The sequence below is a fragment of the Patiria miniata genome, unplaced genomic scaffold (genome assembly GCF_015706575.1).
Source record: "Patiria miniata isolate m_02_andy unplaced genomic scaffold, ASM1570657v1 HiC_scaffold_24, whole genome shotgun sequence".
NCBI lineage: Eukaryota > Metazoa > Echinodermata > Asteroidea > Valvatida > Asterinidae > Patiria > Patiria miniata.
This window is the reverse complement of record NW_024037063.1, coordinates 3,447,186-3,464,189: the sequence shown is the minus strand read 5'-3', so window position 1 is coordinate 3,464,189 and position 17,004 is coordinate 3,447,186. Positions and strand designations below refer to the sequence as shown.

At 40.4% G+C, this 17,004-nt stretch overlaps 1 protein-coding gene across 1 annotated transcript; it reads right to left on the bottom strand.

Moving 5' to 3' along the window:
* Nucleotides 1-433: 433 nt before the first annotated feature.
* Nucleotides 434-16,240, bottom strand: LOC119732453. The gene is made up of 6 exons (XM_038205977.1): nucleotides 15,122-16,240; nucleotides 6,273-6,396; nucleotides 5,522-5,583; nucleotides 4,947-5,049; nucleotides 4,139-4,268; nucleotides 434-2,499 (listed from the first exon to the last, which is right to left on the bottom strand). Exons 1-6 carry the CDS (start codon nucleotides 15,699-15,701, stop codon nucleotides 2,314-2,316), a joined length of 1,185 nt encoding a protein of 394 aa, XP_038061905.1. The 5' UTR covers nucleotides 15,702-16,240; the 3' UTR covers nucleotides 434-2,313.
* Between the last annotated feature and the right edge of the window lie 764 nt (nucleotides 16,241-17,004).

Sequence of the window (17,004 nt, the reverse complement as noted above, 5' to 3'; positions counted from 1 at the left end):
TACTGTCATTTTCAAGAAAAGTGGTATGTTTGTATCAATTTCCAACGCTGATCGGCCGATCAGCGTTGGAAAAAACTGGCTTTTTTCAAATACTGGCCCCAGTTGACCATCGCACTTGTTTGCAATCGATTACACACCTATATGAACGGGTACAAGCCAGCTAGACTGGTTCCCTGACCTTACAATTCCCCAATATATGTAAACTGCTCTGTTTCTTCTTAAATGGAGTCAGGGAACCAGACTACAGGAAAATGATTGTTTTTCTTGGTTTTTATAGCATTTTCGAACCCAAAACCTCAAAAAAGTCAGTGTAACTATATTTGCTATATATTTCCAACCCCCCAATTCCATCCATTTCTGAAAATTACAGCAAAAGCAAATGATGTATATTCCCTTTAAACTAGTATAAAATTCATTCCAAACACAGCCTATATTTCAGTTTTCCTTGAACGACTGTCCACAGGCCTATACTTTATTCGAACCTCAAACAAATCACACACAGCCCCCTTTTATCCAAAAAATCCAATAGAATGTCCTTCAAGAACACGTCAATATGGCAAGCTATATCAAAGAAATGTATGAAATGTGATATTGATACTAGCATGCATAAAATACATGTTATTCCTCTGATATCAAGATAACAGTTGAGTAACACATCTCAAAAACAATTAACGTAATTACTTGCCTACATGTTTAAAGTTTAATCTGAAATTTCAATGCACATTTATAATGTGTTTCGGTTTGCCTTAGGCGATACAATGTACAATACTTTTTACAATAAATAAAGGTGTTTTTTTTTACTTGTACAGCATATGCTAAAATGACACTGACCTATTTTCAAACATTTGTTGAAAAACATTAACTGCCCTTTTTTCGTGTTTTTTTCTCTATAGATTTACGCAAACACTATATTATTATAATATCGTACAAAAGTTAATTAATAAGCAGCGGTATATTTAGCAAGACAAAACTTGGAAGCTGTAAAAAAAAAAATCTTCGAAATGGGGAAAAATTCCACTTATGTTGGGAGGAAAACCAACTCAGTTTATTCGAGGGGAACCCACTCGACTCAAAACCCAAGTCCTAATTTAATGCAAGTTGTCTAGTTTTATCCAACTTGCATAAAATGAATACTGCATACATCAGTGTATTAATCGAATGACGGTGAATACATTAAGCTTTTGGCACCAATAAGAACGAACACAGTAGGTCAACTCAATGTGATTGGCCAACAGGAATGCTAAGGCGTAAGGGTTCACGAACTGTTCCACCAATCAGCAGGTTCGTCTTTTCATACCTTTTTTTCCAAGATCATGGATTGGTCCCTGTTATGCATGTGTCTTCAGAATGGAGTCGTCATGTCGAAGAATTGAAGTACCGGTGACATAACTGCATGCTCGAAATACGTCTAACGTCCTTTAACCTTAAAAGGGTTCCGCGTTATCTAAATCCTTATTATAGCCCCGTAAATCATTAGTGGAATATAAAACTTGAAACCGGACCTAACTGTTGTCAAGTCCCTTCAAGCGGCTATACCATTGGAGCCCTTACACGACATTTTTAGCAAATTTGACCCTAATAACCATACCAGCAGATGATACAATCTGATAAACTTCATCACCGAAATGATAACATGTTGAGAAATAAAATCAGAAACCGTCCTATCATAAACTGTAATCTGATAAAGCGTTTGCACTAACATTTAATGTTTACTTCTCTATACACTACCAGCACAATTATCGACTGTTGCAATTCTTAGCAACGTTTCGTTCATGAAAAAGGTTCGGCAGTCAGTCAAATCGAAACTCGCAAAACCTTGTCCGACGGTTCTTTAGATACAAATTAATTATAGACATAATTTTCCAACAACTATTGTAATGGATGCTACAAAAAGAAATCAACACGTTCTTTTTTTTTTCACCTCTAGTACTTATTTATAGTACAAATCTTACGTATAAGCATGGCAGAAGCTTTATTGGCTAAACTGGATCATTTCAAACCACCGAAAATCCATACAAATCCATTTTTCTGGACAGAAAGGAGCGCTGCCTAACGGTGACAATTGTTTAAATTGGGAATCGACACCAAACTGAATAGTTTAATCAGAATTCAATCAATATTGAATTTGTTGTATAGAGAAAGACTATAACGCATTCACTTCCGTTGATGCGCCCAAAATGGCGTCGTTACAAATTACAGCGCCCTCAACGTCCACAAAGTTGCCTATCCGCGACCGACAGCTATTCATCTGTGCCCAACAGAAATAACTTAAAAACCTATGTACAGAACGAAATGAAAAATAAAACAAAGTGCTTAATATTCCCAATGCGACATCCGGTCCGTGAAATCTGCGCTCCCTCTGTGAGGCAAGGGCTGGTTGGGCGTGGCCTCCGTCAGGAGCCGGTACTGGTTGGAACTGAGCGATCCTTGTCTTGAGTGCTTGCCGTCGGCGTCTTGGAAGACGATCACATGCGAAGCGCCCACATCGACAGCGTTTGACTGCACAATAGAAAAATATCGACAGTGAGTTTAGTGGGAAAGTGTCCACTGATAATGCCAAATTATTGCCTTTTTAAATTTAACCCTCTGACGTAAAGAATATAGGGACGAGACAAAATTTCACTGCCGTGCACGTTAGTTCTCAAAGTAACACGAGGCCAAGGGCGGATCCAGGGGGGGGGCAAAGGGGGCCATGCCCCCCCCCCAAAAAACGAAACAATTTTTTTTTTTTTTTTATGTGACATCGCAATAAAGGCAGGCAATGAGTACACCACCATCTTTTCCTCAAAAAAACATTTGTTAAAGTGGTCAGAAATTGCCTCAGATCGCACCACAGAGCATCTAGAATCCAAAAAAATTTCGGGGCCCTTAAGCGGGCCCCGAACCCCACGCCGTAATTTTTTTGACCCACTTTTTGGGGGACCAAAAAATTTTTTGGCCCCCCCTAAAATTGTGTTCTGGATCCGCCCTTGCACGAGGCATGTTATGATGCTTTACTACAACACTAAAAAGCATAGTATCTGCTATTGAAGGAACTTTTGGCGCCTTAAGAATTAACTGGGCTACAACTCGAGGAAGTTCTCGCCCAGTGTAAATTGCCTCCGTCAATTTAGTGGTTGTTACTGAATTGTTCCTCGGTCAATTGGTTACGGGAAATCTCAATCATAACCATGAATAATAAGATGATTCAAGACGGCATGCTTGCAATATCACAGGGGCTGGTAGTACTCGGAGAGTTATATGGAAATGCATTGGTCGGGTGTTTCCAATAAGGAAAAAAAAATGACTAACTATCTTAGGAGGAAGAGATGGTAACGGCGCAAGATGTTGACAGGTCTGAGGTGGTGTGTACAGGAACCAATCAATTATCAGCCGTTTGCATCATTGTCCACTACTCAAGGAAACGGCCATTTTTGTCTGGTCCCCCATGCGCTAAATAACCTTACTTTTGGTACGTGGTATACTGAACAAGGCACCAGTCTCATGTGGACAGGAGTCTCAGTTCAATGAGTCAAGGGCTTTTTGAAAGTTTGGGATCATGTTGGTTTCGGCTTTATCTTCAAGACTTTCACATCAATTCGGAAGCCTCTAACAAAAAAACCTAAAGTCCGAACCAAAATGAAACACTTGAAACTTTGGTTGTGGAACGTCAATTTTTTAGAAAGCAGCAGACTGCTTTCTAATCTCACTATCTGAGCATCAAAGGTATGCCGGCAACTATTAATTTCACAATTTTGAAATACTGTCAACTTAATCGATATTTGAACTTGTATATGGAGGCTCATTATACGATCCAATGCGATCTGAATCTTTGCAATTTTGTTCCTTCCCTTTAAGAACGTATTACGTACACTACTGGCACAAAGCCAAGGTGAGCATTCTTAGTATTGCACTATGCATTTTTTGTACCAAGGGAAAGTCTGTAATTTGTACAGCACGCAATGGCCAATGATGAGCTATCTATGTTTTGTTCACGTGGAAACAAGTGGCGTTAACACGTACTAAAACACAGGATTGCATGACAAGGTTGAGGTCAAAACTATTCGTGAAACCGTAATTGAATCTAGTTCCCCCGTGAGGTGGAAATCACCACCCACTGTTAAAATGCTGGAGAGTTTAAAGAATCTGAAGTATTTACCGAGTTGTTGTTTAATCTTGGGATTCCTTGCACCGGACTGTTTCTCCGTGACGGTGTGGAGGGGTAGCGCTCCTGCAGATATTTAACGGTCTTCTCGACCTCTCGCTTTCGTTCACGCCACAGGTTGTTCCTGGTAAAACAAAGTCACGACAAATGTTCATTGCATGTTATCTTAATACAAGATGTGTGCCGATCATGAAATTCAACGCCATGTACAGGAAAAAATAAGAGGTATTCAATTCCAGTGATCACTCTGTTACGCTTATTAATTGGGATCGGACGATTTAAAACAACTTTCACAATGAGTGATATCTTTATTCAATATTTCTGCTTTAGGCCTAATATGATTTCTTATGAAAAAAATAAGATGATATGCAAGTCACAATTATCGTATAATTTATTGTCACAATAATTTAAGCATTGGCGGTCTAATAAAAAAATTATCCAATGCCATTGAAAACATCGCACACGAACTTCAAAGAAATCCATGCCAGGTACTCAGTGAGGGTGCGACCAGCCTCCACCATTACGAGGCATTGATATGAGATTGGGAACAAGACTGCATTACGGTGAAGGTGCGCTCAGCATCCACCATTACTATACATTTACTTGGGATTGGGGACACGATCAGAGAACACAAGAAAAGACTACCACTTTCTGCCTATTCTCTGGCCATGCTTTCTAACAAAAGGTGAATTTACTTGCCTTCGATAAAGATAGATGTGGGGCCTATTATATAGAGAGCCCTGCACACTATTTGACATCTGGCTATATTTTCAAACAATTATAAACGTAATGGCGAACTTACTTGTATTTGATGAAGGCTATGACACAGATAACGGTAAGAACGAGCAAGGTGGACATAATAACGGCGATGGCTAGAGTCGTGTCATTGATGACCGTTGGTTTACCTGAAATACAATAAACAAAAAAACAATAGAAAATACATGTATGAATAAAACAATTATAATACAGAAAAAAGATATGTTACGTTTAAAATATCATCTGGACACAAACCAGAATGGTTGTAGTGATTAATCTTGATGAAATGACTTGATTGGCACTCTTGCTGGAATTTACTTCAGTTTCAAACACATTTGTATTCATTAAGAAAAAAATGATCGAGAACTTTTTGCATCTGAAAAATCACTTTAGAACGACATATTTTTGTTATTAGTGTGTCTTTGGGTTGGATTGTTCACATTTTTAAAACTTATTATACACATCCAGTGCCGGTTGACAGCATCCCAGAGTCTGCATTAAGGCCGACATTATCTCCGGATTACCTGGGACTATTTATATTCGTTACGATAACTTAGTCTTACTCAATGAGTAATAGCCTTCGATCTTAAACATGTCAAAAGCCTGACTATGGCTACTCACCGTCCGTCGAGGCACCCGGATCAATCGCGTCGCATCTTTCACCGTAGTAAGGATAATGACATCTGAAACAGATATTTAAAAGGGGGAGAAATACCGTTTAATATTGCTGAACAATTTTTATATAAATAAATAATAAAGCCATATAGGCCCTAAGCTTTCCGAACATCGCATTGTAAAGCTACTTAATTTTAGAAATCGGCCACTAGAATGGATTTTTTTATTTCAACCTAATGAAGAGTTGGTCGGCCATCAGATATGTCATTGAACTGTCACATTATAATGGACCCTTTTTGCACATTTTGAAAGAGAGGCTTAGTTGCAACTGGCAAACTCGGCCCCACGAACGAGTTCATTTGTAAGTTCAATAAAACAGGCCCCCTTTTTGTCCCCATCCGGAACGCCATTTTTAAAAATTTTTATTGCATAATCATCGCACAAACTTATGGGTATTCGCTTGCAGATGCCCAACAGTAGCATTTAAAAAACCTCGAATTTCATGAAAATCGTTTCTGTATCTGTAAAATACTGTGCAAACTCCTTGGTAAGATATCCCGCACAGAAGTTCAAACTGTCGTTATAATGGGACATAGCGTGCGCGAATTCTTGGACTTGCCCTCATACTAACAGCCTAAAGCAATCTGCAAATGTAGCCTCGTTTTTGTTCCAGTAAGGCTGGGTCGTCTGATGACCACCAACCCCGAAAAAAATTCCTGGCTACGCCCATATCCTAATGTGACTGCGCATTACTTACATGCAGAAGTACTTGTCCAGATTGATCCAGACTCTGCAAGTGCCGCCATTTAGGCAGTAGTGGTTGTCGTAGACCGCATCTGTGCACGAACCCATGTGGTCATCGTCTGGTAGAGTTTCGTTAGCTGAAAGAACGATCAAAAAGAAATTCAAAGCTGTTAAAAAAATTGCCAGACACTAACTTGTGGACTCTGAACGAAAGTTTGTCGAACCTACCTTTCGTAGAAAAAAATCTTTATTAAATACATATTCATTGATTCATACTCTCTCGTAATACTAACAAGGATTCACTGAAAACTTGCCTGGTTTTACCCAAGAAAGGGTGAAAACTGCAACTACCTAAAATTCGGTTATTCTTCACCCAATTGTTTGGGTTATAATTTCTGTTAACAAAAACGTGTGACCTTTCAAGACCAAATTTAATTTGGTCTTGTTTGACAAATAGTTTTGGTTGAATTTAACAGAACATACGCCATTAGGAGCGGCGGGTAGATATTATTTCTTCATTTGTTTCCGAGATTCGCACAGGCTGCTTTTTAAACTACCTGAAATCTAATTATAGAATCGAATTGTAGGATGACAAACTTAACTGACTTTCAAAAGAAGTATTAAATAGATATAAGATTCAAGTTCCAGAAAATCTTTAATGACGTAGGAAAGTCACTCTGCCGGAGCAGGAAATGTACTATAGTACCAGGAAGTTTGAGGAAGCTGGTGGAGGCAGAAGTATAACCGCTCGAACGGAAGACTAAACACTGGGTCACTACCACCAGCGTTTACCCTGCGCAAATTTGCAAACTTGTGGCCTGAAACACTCGTTATCCTTGCGGTTTTTTTCGTGAATGTGACAATTCTGTCTAACTGGAGGATCTTTTTGCTTGTATTTGAAGCAATTTCCTCAGCATGTCGGACGTGGATATTGCTTTACTTCCCCTGCTGCGATGAGGTAATATATACAAGGCCTTCCTACAGGTCACCAAAATCAAGTTCACGGACACCTTCGTGTCTGCACGTCCCAAGTTTAGTCGAACTTTTTGAGACGAATTTATTAACGCAAACGTGGCGAGTTTTGTGATAAAAAGTCCATTTTACCCTTAAAATAGCATACGAGTAAAGGCTACGTGTTTTTATTGACGATGTTTGTTTTTGCCTTTTAAGTGAAGTTACCCCCGTGTGACAAACAAAACAAGGTGGAAAGTGTTGAATGAGAAATGCAACCTCATTCCATTGACCCCTGTCTCGGGTCTGCCTGACTAGCTCAGATAAAACTGGCATGGGATAACTACAGGTATTATGTTTGATGCCCTTCGAAACAGGAAGAATGCTCTTAAAAAAATGTAGTATCGAGGGTGTGAACAAAATGTACTAATGAAATAACGCTGGTATGACTGAAGTATAAAGTTAAGTTGGTATCTGCACCAACACACGCTGCGTTATGTGGCACTCGAAACGAAACGGCGTATAATATGCATAATAGCATATGCCACAAGTGTAATTAAATTGTTATGGTCATGGTCGTGCATGTAGCCTATATTATTCAATAGGCCCCTAGTACCGTAAGATAATTGCTGCTGAGTCAGTTTCGTTTGGACAAAATCAAATTGAAAATTCTATCGTAGCCCTTTTGTCTACACTTTGTGTATTGTGTTCCCACTGTTACACCTTACGATTTTTAAGCAATAATAACGAAAATGCAAGTGAAAAATGTCAAGTCAGATCAGAAAATGAATTTCGATAATGTCTAGATTCTATGCAGCTATATTCAATAACTTAATTTTAGAACTATTACCAATTTCGTGGTCGGAAAATCACTCGAAACTAAATGTTCTACAATGTATAGGGACATAATCGTGACAGTATCTTTCACTTTTGCTTTTAACGTCAGAGATACAACGCTATAACTTCTACATTTACGGGTCAGTGCGCTACAAAGTTTGTGTTTTCAAATGGGCTACACTGAACTTGAATAGGGCGCATTGAAAGTGTTACAAAGCAAGCATGCATGGGGCACAGGTGAAAGAAATTCTGCAAACAAATGCGGATGAGTTAGGTAGCCATTTTTGAGTAATATTGGAATGCTGGTTAGTATACGGGATAGAAAGACGTATAAATACTAGGGATGCATGCTGGTCAGCAAGATTTCAGGGGAAATACAAACGACCAAAGTTAAACTGTGGTTATCAGTATATATTGTTTAGCACTCTATGCATGGCTATTATGAGAATGTGTAGTAAACAAAATATATTTGCAAGTACGATTTATGTAGGCCTACGCGTAGCATATGGACTTTGATGCCACAGTGCACATCAAAACTGGGCTACAGTTTTATCGTGTTGTTCTGAATCAACCATGGAGTCAAAACTCGAACAGTGAAATTCTTACGCTGCATGAGGCAATGAATTTCACTGACCCCCTCCCCGACCACCAAGCCACACCCACGCAAGTACACATTATCATAATTCATATCTGTTGGCATGCACTCGTTCAAGGTTAATATGTAATTGACATGAAGTGGAAATTATAGTTATTGAAAAGTGCAGTGAGGACTGAATTTAACCGTGGAAAAACTTACATGTATATGCTTATAATTAAAGTCAATAAAAGGGATACTGTAATGTTTCACGGTTAAAATGACTAACGATCGTACAGTACATGCTGACAGTCATGTACATAAAGGTGTGGCGGGCGTAGTAGACCCGTACACGTTATAGCGAATCAATAATCCGTTGCTATACGATGTTGATTTAGATTCGAGGGTATTGTACGAGGTGCATGAACGATCGGAGAATATAATTATATACACTCACGTCTGTCAACCGGGGTGGCGGGTTTGGTTTTGTTTCCTGAAAAATGATGCATGCTATTTTGCGGCACGTTAATCTCAGAACTATGATAAGAGAGTGGAAAATTATAATGCAACTAGACTCGATATTAAACAAACTCAACTTGTACGAAATTTCATGTATTTTACAACCATGAAAGTTTCTTTGTTGCGAGCTATAGGACTATTTTTTTTAAATCCAAATTGAATTTTAAATGGTCTGTTGTAACAATCATTCCTTGTTGGCTCGGGAAAGAAGTTGCCTAAGGCGGTATTCGAACCTACGTTCTGAAATCCTAAAACATACACTTCCTTTAAATTATTTTTTACTCTCTCGTTGCATGGCAACGAAATCATCTACGTACTAAAATTACGCAAAATTATTATAAAAGAGAAATATTCTTACTGCCCCAATCCAGCAAGCCCTCGATGTTGTCTATGAACAGCCACCTCGGTCTAGGCATGATGCAAGTATCCTTGTTCCCGCAAAAAAAAAGAAGGAAAACGATTCGGAACGAAGATATTGTGTCCACAATATGAGTGATGCGGTCTGCGGTGAGCAACAGGGAGGCGTGTCACTGTAGAATACCGATCTTAAAGATGCAGGTGAAAGCACAGAGATGTCCTCACGAAACACGACTTCAGTTGAGAAGCAAAGACAGCATCAAGGAGTAAGGGAGACAGACTGCGAAAAGTGAAAGTTTTCTCGATTTCACTTCGTGCTTTATAGAGCAGAGGGAGAAAAATCCGTCCGTCTTGTCTGAGCGTGTCGCACGTGTGCTTGTGTCGCAACCGCAGCACGAGCAGCTTCTATATATAGCCAGACGTAGACTCCAAGCCCAGCCGTTTGGAACCGTCGATCCCGTCGGAAGATCACGCCCACATTTGTACACCAACAAAAGAGCGGGTAAGTAAATGGTGATCATGAGACCACCGGAAGTACAAGTCTGTAGTTCTTCACCGGAACTTGGCGCAGGGGAACTCGGTACTGCGTCTAGTGTGTCGTGTCTACGTGTGGGAATCCCAAGTTGAAGTGCAAGGACCCGGTTGACCCTATTTTCTCTGGAAATCCTGGTCGTGAAAATGGCGTATTTTACAACAAGTCTTCAGTCGTCATTGTCGTTTCCAGGTTTGTGTGAACAAGATTGGGCCCTATTAGTGTAGTATCTCTGTTAATGAACGTGTATTTCGATACCGGACACACTGCTCTTCGGTTGTAAATAACCTCGGGTCAAATTCCAACACTATATCAATACTTACAATATTTGACAATGAAGAGTGTATAGAAACAGTGCATAGTTTACTATACTCCACGCGCGTGCTGCGCAGTAATAGTAAATATAGTATCGAGGTTAGAGGGGTGTTACGATTATACACCGTGGCACCATGTGTCAGTGGTTTTGTAGAAATAATGGGGTTTTAAATGTTTACTATTGGGCTTGTATTTGTCTTCGCAAACATTACGTATAACTCTGGAATGTTCTATAACTTTAGTGAATTTCGTGGTTTGCCCTAGTTTAGACTCTCTCTCAAGAAAAGTCACGAACTTTGTACTCGAATGTGAATCATAAATTACTCCAACAACATGGACATTTTTTAAACAAATAACTCAAAATCATTATTTTTAAAATGAAAATAAAAATTGCATATCAGTGACGAATGTCATTATAATTGAAATTTTCACGATGATACACCTCTTTTGTTTGAGCTCCCATACTGAATTGCCCATCATACTTTAATCGTCTTCATCCTGCTAGTACGATTTCACAAAGAAATCAATCAAAAAGTGCACTGTATCAAAATCACTGCATCGGTCATTGTAATACACGTGCCACCTGCTGGCGATAAAAAGTAAATAAAGAAATCGGAAGTAGGGGTTTCTTTTTTCAAAGCGAGGGAACAATGGTTTGGCATGTCAGGAATGTTAGTATTCCGCAAATAGACGACAAAGGTGGCCTGTGACCGTGCACTCAGGCTGACAGCACCGGATCTGCAGCCTGTAACTACCGGTAGTTATTGTGCGGTGCCGCCCCCTCAAACCCTCACCCATTTACGGTGATTTTTTTTATTACGGATTCTCAAACACTTTGAATCGAAAGAGGATTCCCCTAAAATATGTCATTTATTCCGAGGTGATATAATCCTGAGGCTAGGCTAAGTATTGACAATGGATCAAAGAACTTTCATCAGAAAGTTTGGGAGCCATCTAAAAGCTTCTGTCTAAATTCTACGATCAAGCATTAAAAAGTTTGACACATCTTTGTGAAGTTCCGCAGAATGGGCACAAAAAAATGTGGCACTCCTTTTAGTTGGCGTCGTGGACATAATGAAAATATGCAACTCTACAGACAACTTGGGCTAAACTAATTCCCCACACAGTAAATTATTCCCTGTTCGTGCCAACTGTTTGAGTCTTGAAACGAGACTAAGGTATCGTGTCGTTCCCACGAACGATGCGGTTGCGGTTGCCAATGTAAACAACCAGCCCGTCTCCTCGGTGCGACCTCGGTCCGATACCTCACGTGAGAATGACGTCATGCCTATAATTATTCCGAATGATGACATCACAAAACAGACGAGATCCATAATAACTACATGTACAGTTGGCCTTTAATTGGGCGAGGTATAGTCAATAATGTTATTGTAACAGTTTCTAATCGTGTCAACTCAACCGCAGATGTTGTGATAATTATAGCGGTTTTAGACTTTAAACTTAGCCAATATAAATTTGTTATTGTTTTCAAAGTGTCACCTCTGTTCTAATTTTAGCCATGGGCGGTAATGAATTTGATCTCGAGGTTGTATCAAAATTGAAAGATAGAGCCCACCCCTTCAAAGTTAATACAGAAGGTAAAATTCACACGCGCCGCCCCACCTCGAAAAATAATTCATTTACACGTATTGCATAAGCACAGTAGCTATTCCTTCGGGCATATAAAAATTCCCCTGTGCTCTTAAGAGGCATGTTTATATGCTATAAACCATTGTGCCTATGCAAGCATGTTTACAGAAGTTCTTAACCCTACGTGTTAAATCTTTTGCATTTCAGATAATGTCTGGGCACTGCAAGTCATATGCAAGCTGTCGTGTTTATAGAAAGATACGTTGATAATATGGTATGTCGTGTGACATGGCACTTTCTTTCTCGTGTGGATGGCGCAATCATTTCATCATCCTGGATTTTTCTAGAAATTTCTATTTATTTAGATTATGGAGTGTGCTAGGTCATGATGCAATGTTACGGGGGGATCTGAGGTTAGGGGCATCATGACCCTTCACCAGTTCGCTGGTCTAATTAGATGGCCAGCCTGGTGTCCATTTTGTACCGATATCTCAATGACTGACTGAGTGAGTGACTGACTGTGACCTGGGCAGTGCTGTCGTACAGGATTGCCCCGTAATAGGCTAAATCCGGCCCATATGGACCATATTCACGTGGAAGCCATTTTTGGTGGTGTTCCCTGAATGTATTTAATTAATTGTGAACTGTTGAATGGGATGGTGCCAGACTATTTACGCATTCTTGCCTCACTTTCAATTTTTTTTTAATGTGACTTAAAACATGAGGGTATGTTTAATCACAAATGTTAAATTATTCAAGTTCCAAAAATGAAGATTTTACCTCGCTTTCAATTTAATATGGCCGACTCATGAATAAAGCCCATTGTGTAGATCAGATGTATGAAATGACTTCCAGTTCAATTAAAGCCATTCTGAAGGAATTAGAAATCTTGTCCGCTTTGATTAAGACTAGCCTGGGACCAACTTTACTGTGCCTGCCTTATTTCCAATACATTTGTCAACATGCACCGACCCCAACCCAATGCCAAGTACACTATAGGTTCTAAGGGCAGGTTAAATCACCTGCCAACGTGTATTGCCTTACGTGATGCAATCGTGCCTGCTGACAGCAACAAAACACAGCTATGTTTTTCGTGGATCCACATTATGTACTTTTTTCACAATTCTTTCATTTCTTTATCGTTTCAGACGGCATGGCGCCCTCAGTGCCAGTAAGGTTTATTGTGTGGTTAGTCATTGGGGAAAATTGTCCATGGACGAAGGGACATTGATGTGCTTGAGGTTGGAAGTCCGAAACTCCCACTATGTCAGATTTGTGCATGATTCTTAACTTCGAACATTGTATGTGCTTCGGTAAAAATTAATACCCCTTCCCAAAGGTAAACTTGACGGGTAGACTGCTAAAAGCGGATCTGATCACCTGTTATATTTCTCAGTGATGCATACGGGATATAATCTTCGTTAGGATTACTTTTAATACTTTAAGCTGGCGCGTGTGAGACGGATAAAGTAAACTTGAGATGACAAATGCGTGACTGACGAGACTGACGAGACGGCTCAGACGCCTAAAATGCCACTGGAACCTTTTTTGCAACTTTTGACGCCGATATATAAAAGGTAATTCAGAACATTACCACTGACAAAGGGAACACTAAGTTTTACCCTGTTACATTTTATCCAGTTAGACAATGCAGAGGAATAACATGATGGTTTGCGTTTAAGGATGGGAATCTACCTTTAATTACGTGGTAAACGTTTCGCGCACCATAAACGTTTTGCCGACCACCCTTTCTCCAGAAAAATCCAAACATTTTCCAATTTTTTTTTTACAAACTTTGGTTGCTGTTAAAGATCGATTAGGTGTTATACCCTAAAAACTTACGAAATGCACCATGTCGGCGTTGCGAAAACCGTACTGTGGAAATCGGTTATCGTATTTTTGGTTCAAGCTGAAGGGTGCATCAAAATGTGGTTCAAAAATAAACTAGATATTCACATCAATCTACAGACCTAGATTTCGGCGAAGTCGCAATCCCCTCGATGTTATCTCTGCAGTCGAGTTGTTTATTTAATTGTTTGGTTTATCTTTATTTTGAAATGCTAAATTTACTCACATTTACTAAGTCGATGACAACAACAACATATTAATTTTCATAACACAGAGGACGAGCCAATTCAGCCAAAGCAACCAGATGTTAGTATTACGAGTGCCCAATGTAAGATTATTATCTTATCGTATATATTCAGGATCTGTAACAAGGCACACACAAATACTGTCCCTGTTTTATCTGTTGGGGGTGCGGGCTTGTTTAGTCAAAACACCACGTGCCAACGCGTGCATGGGGGTACGGCACGAATCGTGTCCAGCCAAAATAAAGATAACGGGACACGAGATTAACACGAGCTGTGCCAAAACATCCGAATGCTGACTGATAAATACACAAGCTGACACTTTTCGGGTTTTTTTTTTTTTTTTTTAAGTAGAACAAAATTCTCTCTTGATATCGGTCAAGGGCGCCCTCTATAACACACCTGGTTACTCCAGAGTTGTTTGGTTAGTTGGGGAAAATACATTGACGTCATTCCATACAAGTTCCATACAAGTTGGTACAGGTACACACTGTGCATTATGCTCACGCAAGCGTGCAATTCAGCCTTTCAGGTAAAATATTATTTTTTTTAATTTTGTTTGGGGAAAAAAGGGGAAGTCTACTGGGCCACGTTGACTGATTTCGCAATCGAAAAAAATTCCACCTTTTCAACTCGAAGGCCAAAACACAAACAAACAGGGAAGGTCGGGCAAAACATGTTGACTAAGAATCTGTGATTTTGCAATCGGAAACTATATTTTAGAAAAATATATTTTTTAGAAGTGAAAATGACTACCTTACTAAACTATGATATATAAATGCATATATCCCAGTTGTAAATTGGAGCTATGGAATGCTTCGACAAAAACATGGCAGTTCATGATCCTGTTAAATAAATGGGTAACTTCCCTACCTTGTTCATGTGAGGATAAACTATGGCTTATTGTCTCAAAAAAAGACCTCGCCTTAATGCAATATCGTCACGCCATGAAATTCGGAGCAACAAAGATCTCAATTTACTAACGACAATTTCTATAAGCCTCCTAGACTTAGTTTCTCATTTCTCAACCCGAAATGACGTCAGGATACTACAATCTCCGACTGAAACTCAAAGTTCTAAGATCGAACCTCACTCACCATTGCTTTCCTCCTCCTTGACCGTCTGGCGGATCCTCCGGAGGTTCTCTCTGCTCTGAGGCACCGCATCCTCAACAACCTCAAAGACCGTGCCCTCCTCATCCATAGGCATCAAGAAGAAGATTGACCGGCTCAGCAGGCTTAGTCCCTCCAGACAAGGACCGATGTTCCTTTCTGGCGCAGTGCTGGCCAACCCACCACCGGTAGGTGTCCCCTCTGTGCCCCCCACATCGCCTGCAAGGATCGTCCTTTCGGTACCTGTCCTGTTACTGGTCAATCCAGCGGTGGTGAGGCTGAAAGTCTCGTTGAACTGACCGTCCTCCACTACGATCTCGATGTGCGCGCTGGCCACGGACTCGTTGCCCCCCTTCAGCACCTTGCCAACGCGGATGGTGAAAGTCCGAGGCTGGCCCGTCTGGCCACGGGCAACCACGACCCCCTTGACCACGATCGGGACCCTCCGTGTCCGTTCCTCCACGCTCCTGGTTGAATCCCTGACACAATCGGCCAGGACACTTGCTACAGCCACACAGCTCAGAAGAGCCACCACTGACAACGTCTGTCTCGAAACAGTCTTCATTTTCACTCCACGAAAACTGATACCTAACTCCACTCAACAAAACCTGCTACCAGTTACCCCTTAGGTAAACACTTGAAAAAAAGGCAAGAATTCTTTCCTTCGGCAAGTGCTTATAAACTTTGCAGTCTGTGTGACTCTTTTTAAAATTGGTCCTCTCAACTTTCTGCTACCGCTTAGGTTAAAGAACAACTTCAATCACTTACTCCAAATTCCACAATGACAAATAAACTCATCGTGCTTCGGCTTTTATTCCCTTGGTAGGGCCAGTAGATTTCCCTTGATAGAATATTCCCATGACTAATAAAGTTCCCTGGTCACCGAATGTAAAAAAAAAAATTGAATGAATGGGGCTACCCCAGGCCACGCCTCCTTGGAATATCCCCCGCGTGACGTTTCGTCGGCCGCGCGCGCACGGAACTAGCAAAGTGGATGTTTCCGGGTGACTGTTTCATGTTTGTATTGCACCACACAGGAAATGGTTAAAACAACTTGTTTGCAAAGTGGGACTATTCACTGAAGTGCACTACGGATACTTTATTTTTACTCCCCAACTCCTTAAAAACATTTTAGATATTTTAGTACAGTAAACATAACCCTCCTACGCATCCCCCGTTTTTTTGCATGTCGTTTACATTATGTCGAATTTAGCCTATTTGCATATTACAAAATCGTAGTGAGCCATGAATGCGCTGTTGGATATAACATAGGCCTATATTTTTTAAGACAGACATTGTTGATGTATATAGTATAGGCCTAAAGTCAAGAATTTGACTTTCAGTGGTCATCTCAAGGCTTTGTCTACGTGGCCTCCAAGCCCTGAACATATATCGACGGTTTTAGTTACTCAGTACGGTAATATACTAATAAAAAAGAAGAACATCGATCAACACTTCCTAAATGTGTTAATAGCTGTCAATAATATACAGCCAAAACAATGCCTCCTCTTATCCAAAATTTGGCCGATGATGTCGTTATTCAAAGGGTCGGGCCAGGTTTTAGGTGATGTGTGCGTATTGATGGTCATGGCCGAGAGTGTTTATTCTTAATTTGGCCATCGCCAGGCGGTGCGGCCTGGGGTCATCCCAGGCCAGGTCACGGGCAGAAGTCGGGTTGAAGAAAGGGGCAACTGGAGTTTGGACCTCTGTTACTTAAATTTTGGACCGGCCAATTTCAAATACAAGAGATGCTCATTTGGGGTTTTCTTGAGGTTTTGGAAGAGAGCTAGGCGAAAGGATGGGGTGGAGGATACAGGTGTTATACCCCCCCCCCCCCAACCCCCCGTCAACCACCATCACCAATATTC

Excerpts from the sequence above, each read along its gene's own strand:
- LOC119732453 (XM_038205977.1), bottom strand. The coding sequence starts at position 15,701 with ATGAAGACTGTTTCGAGACAGACGTTGTCAGTGGTGGCTCTTCTGAGC. Across the intron at positions 5,584-6,272 it reads CTGGACAAGTACTTCTGCAT|ATGTCATTATCCTTACTACG; the intron begins GTAAGTAATGCG and ends TATCTGTTTCAG. Across the intron at positions 5,050-5,521 it reads TCCGGGTGCCTCGACGGACG|GTAAACCAACGGTCATCAAT; the intron begins GTGAGTAGCCAT and ends ATTGTATTTCAG.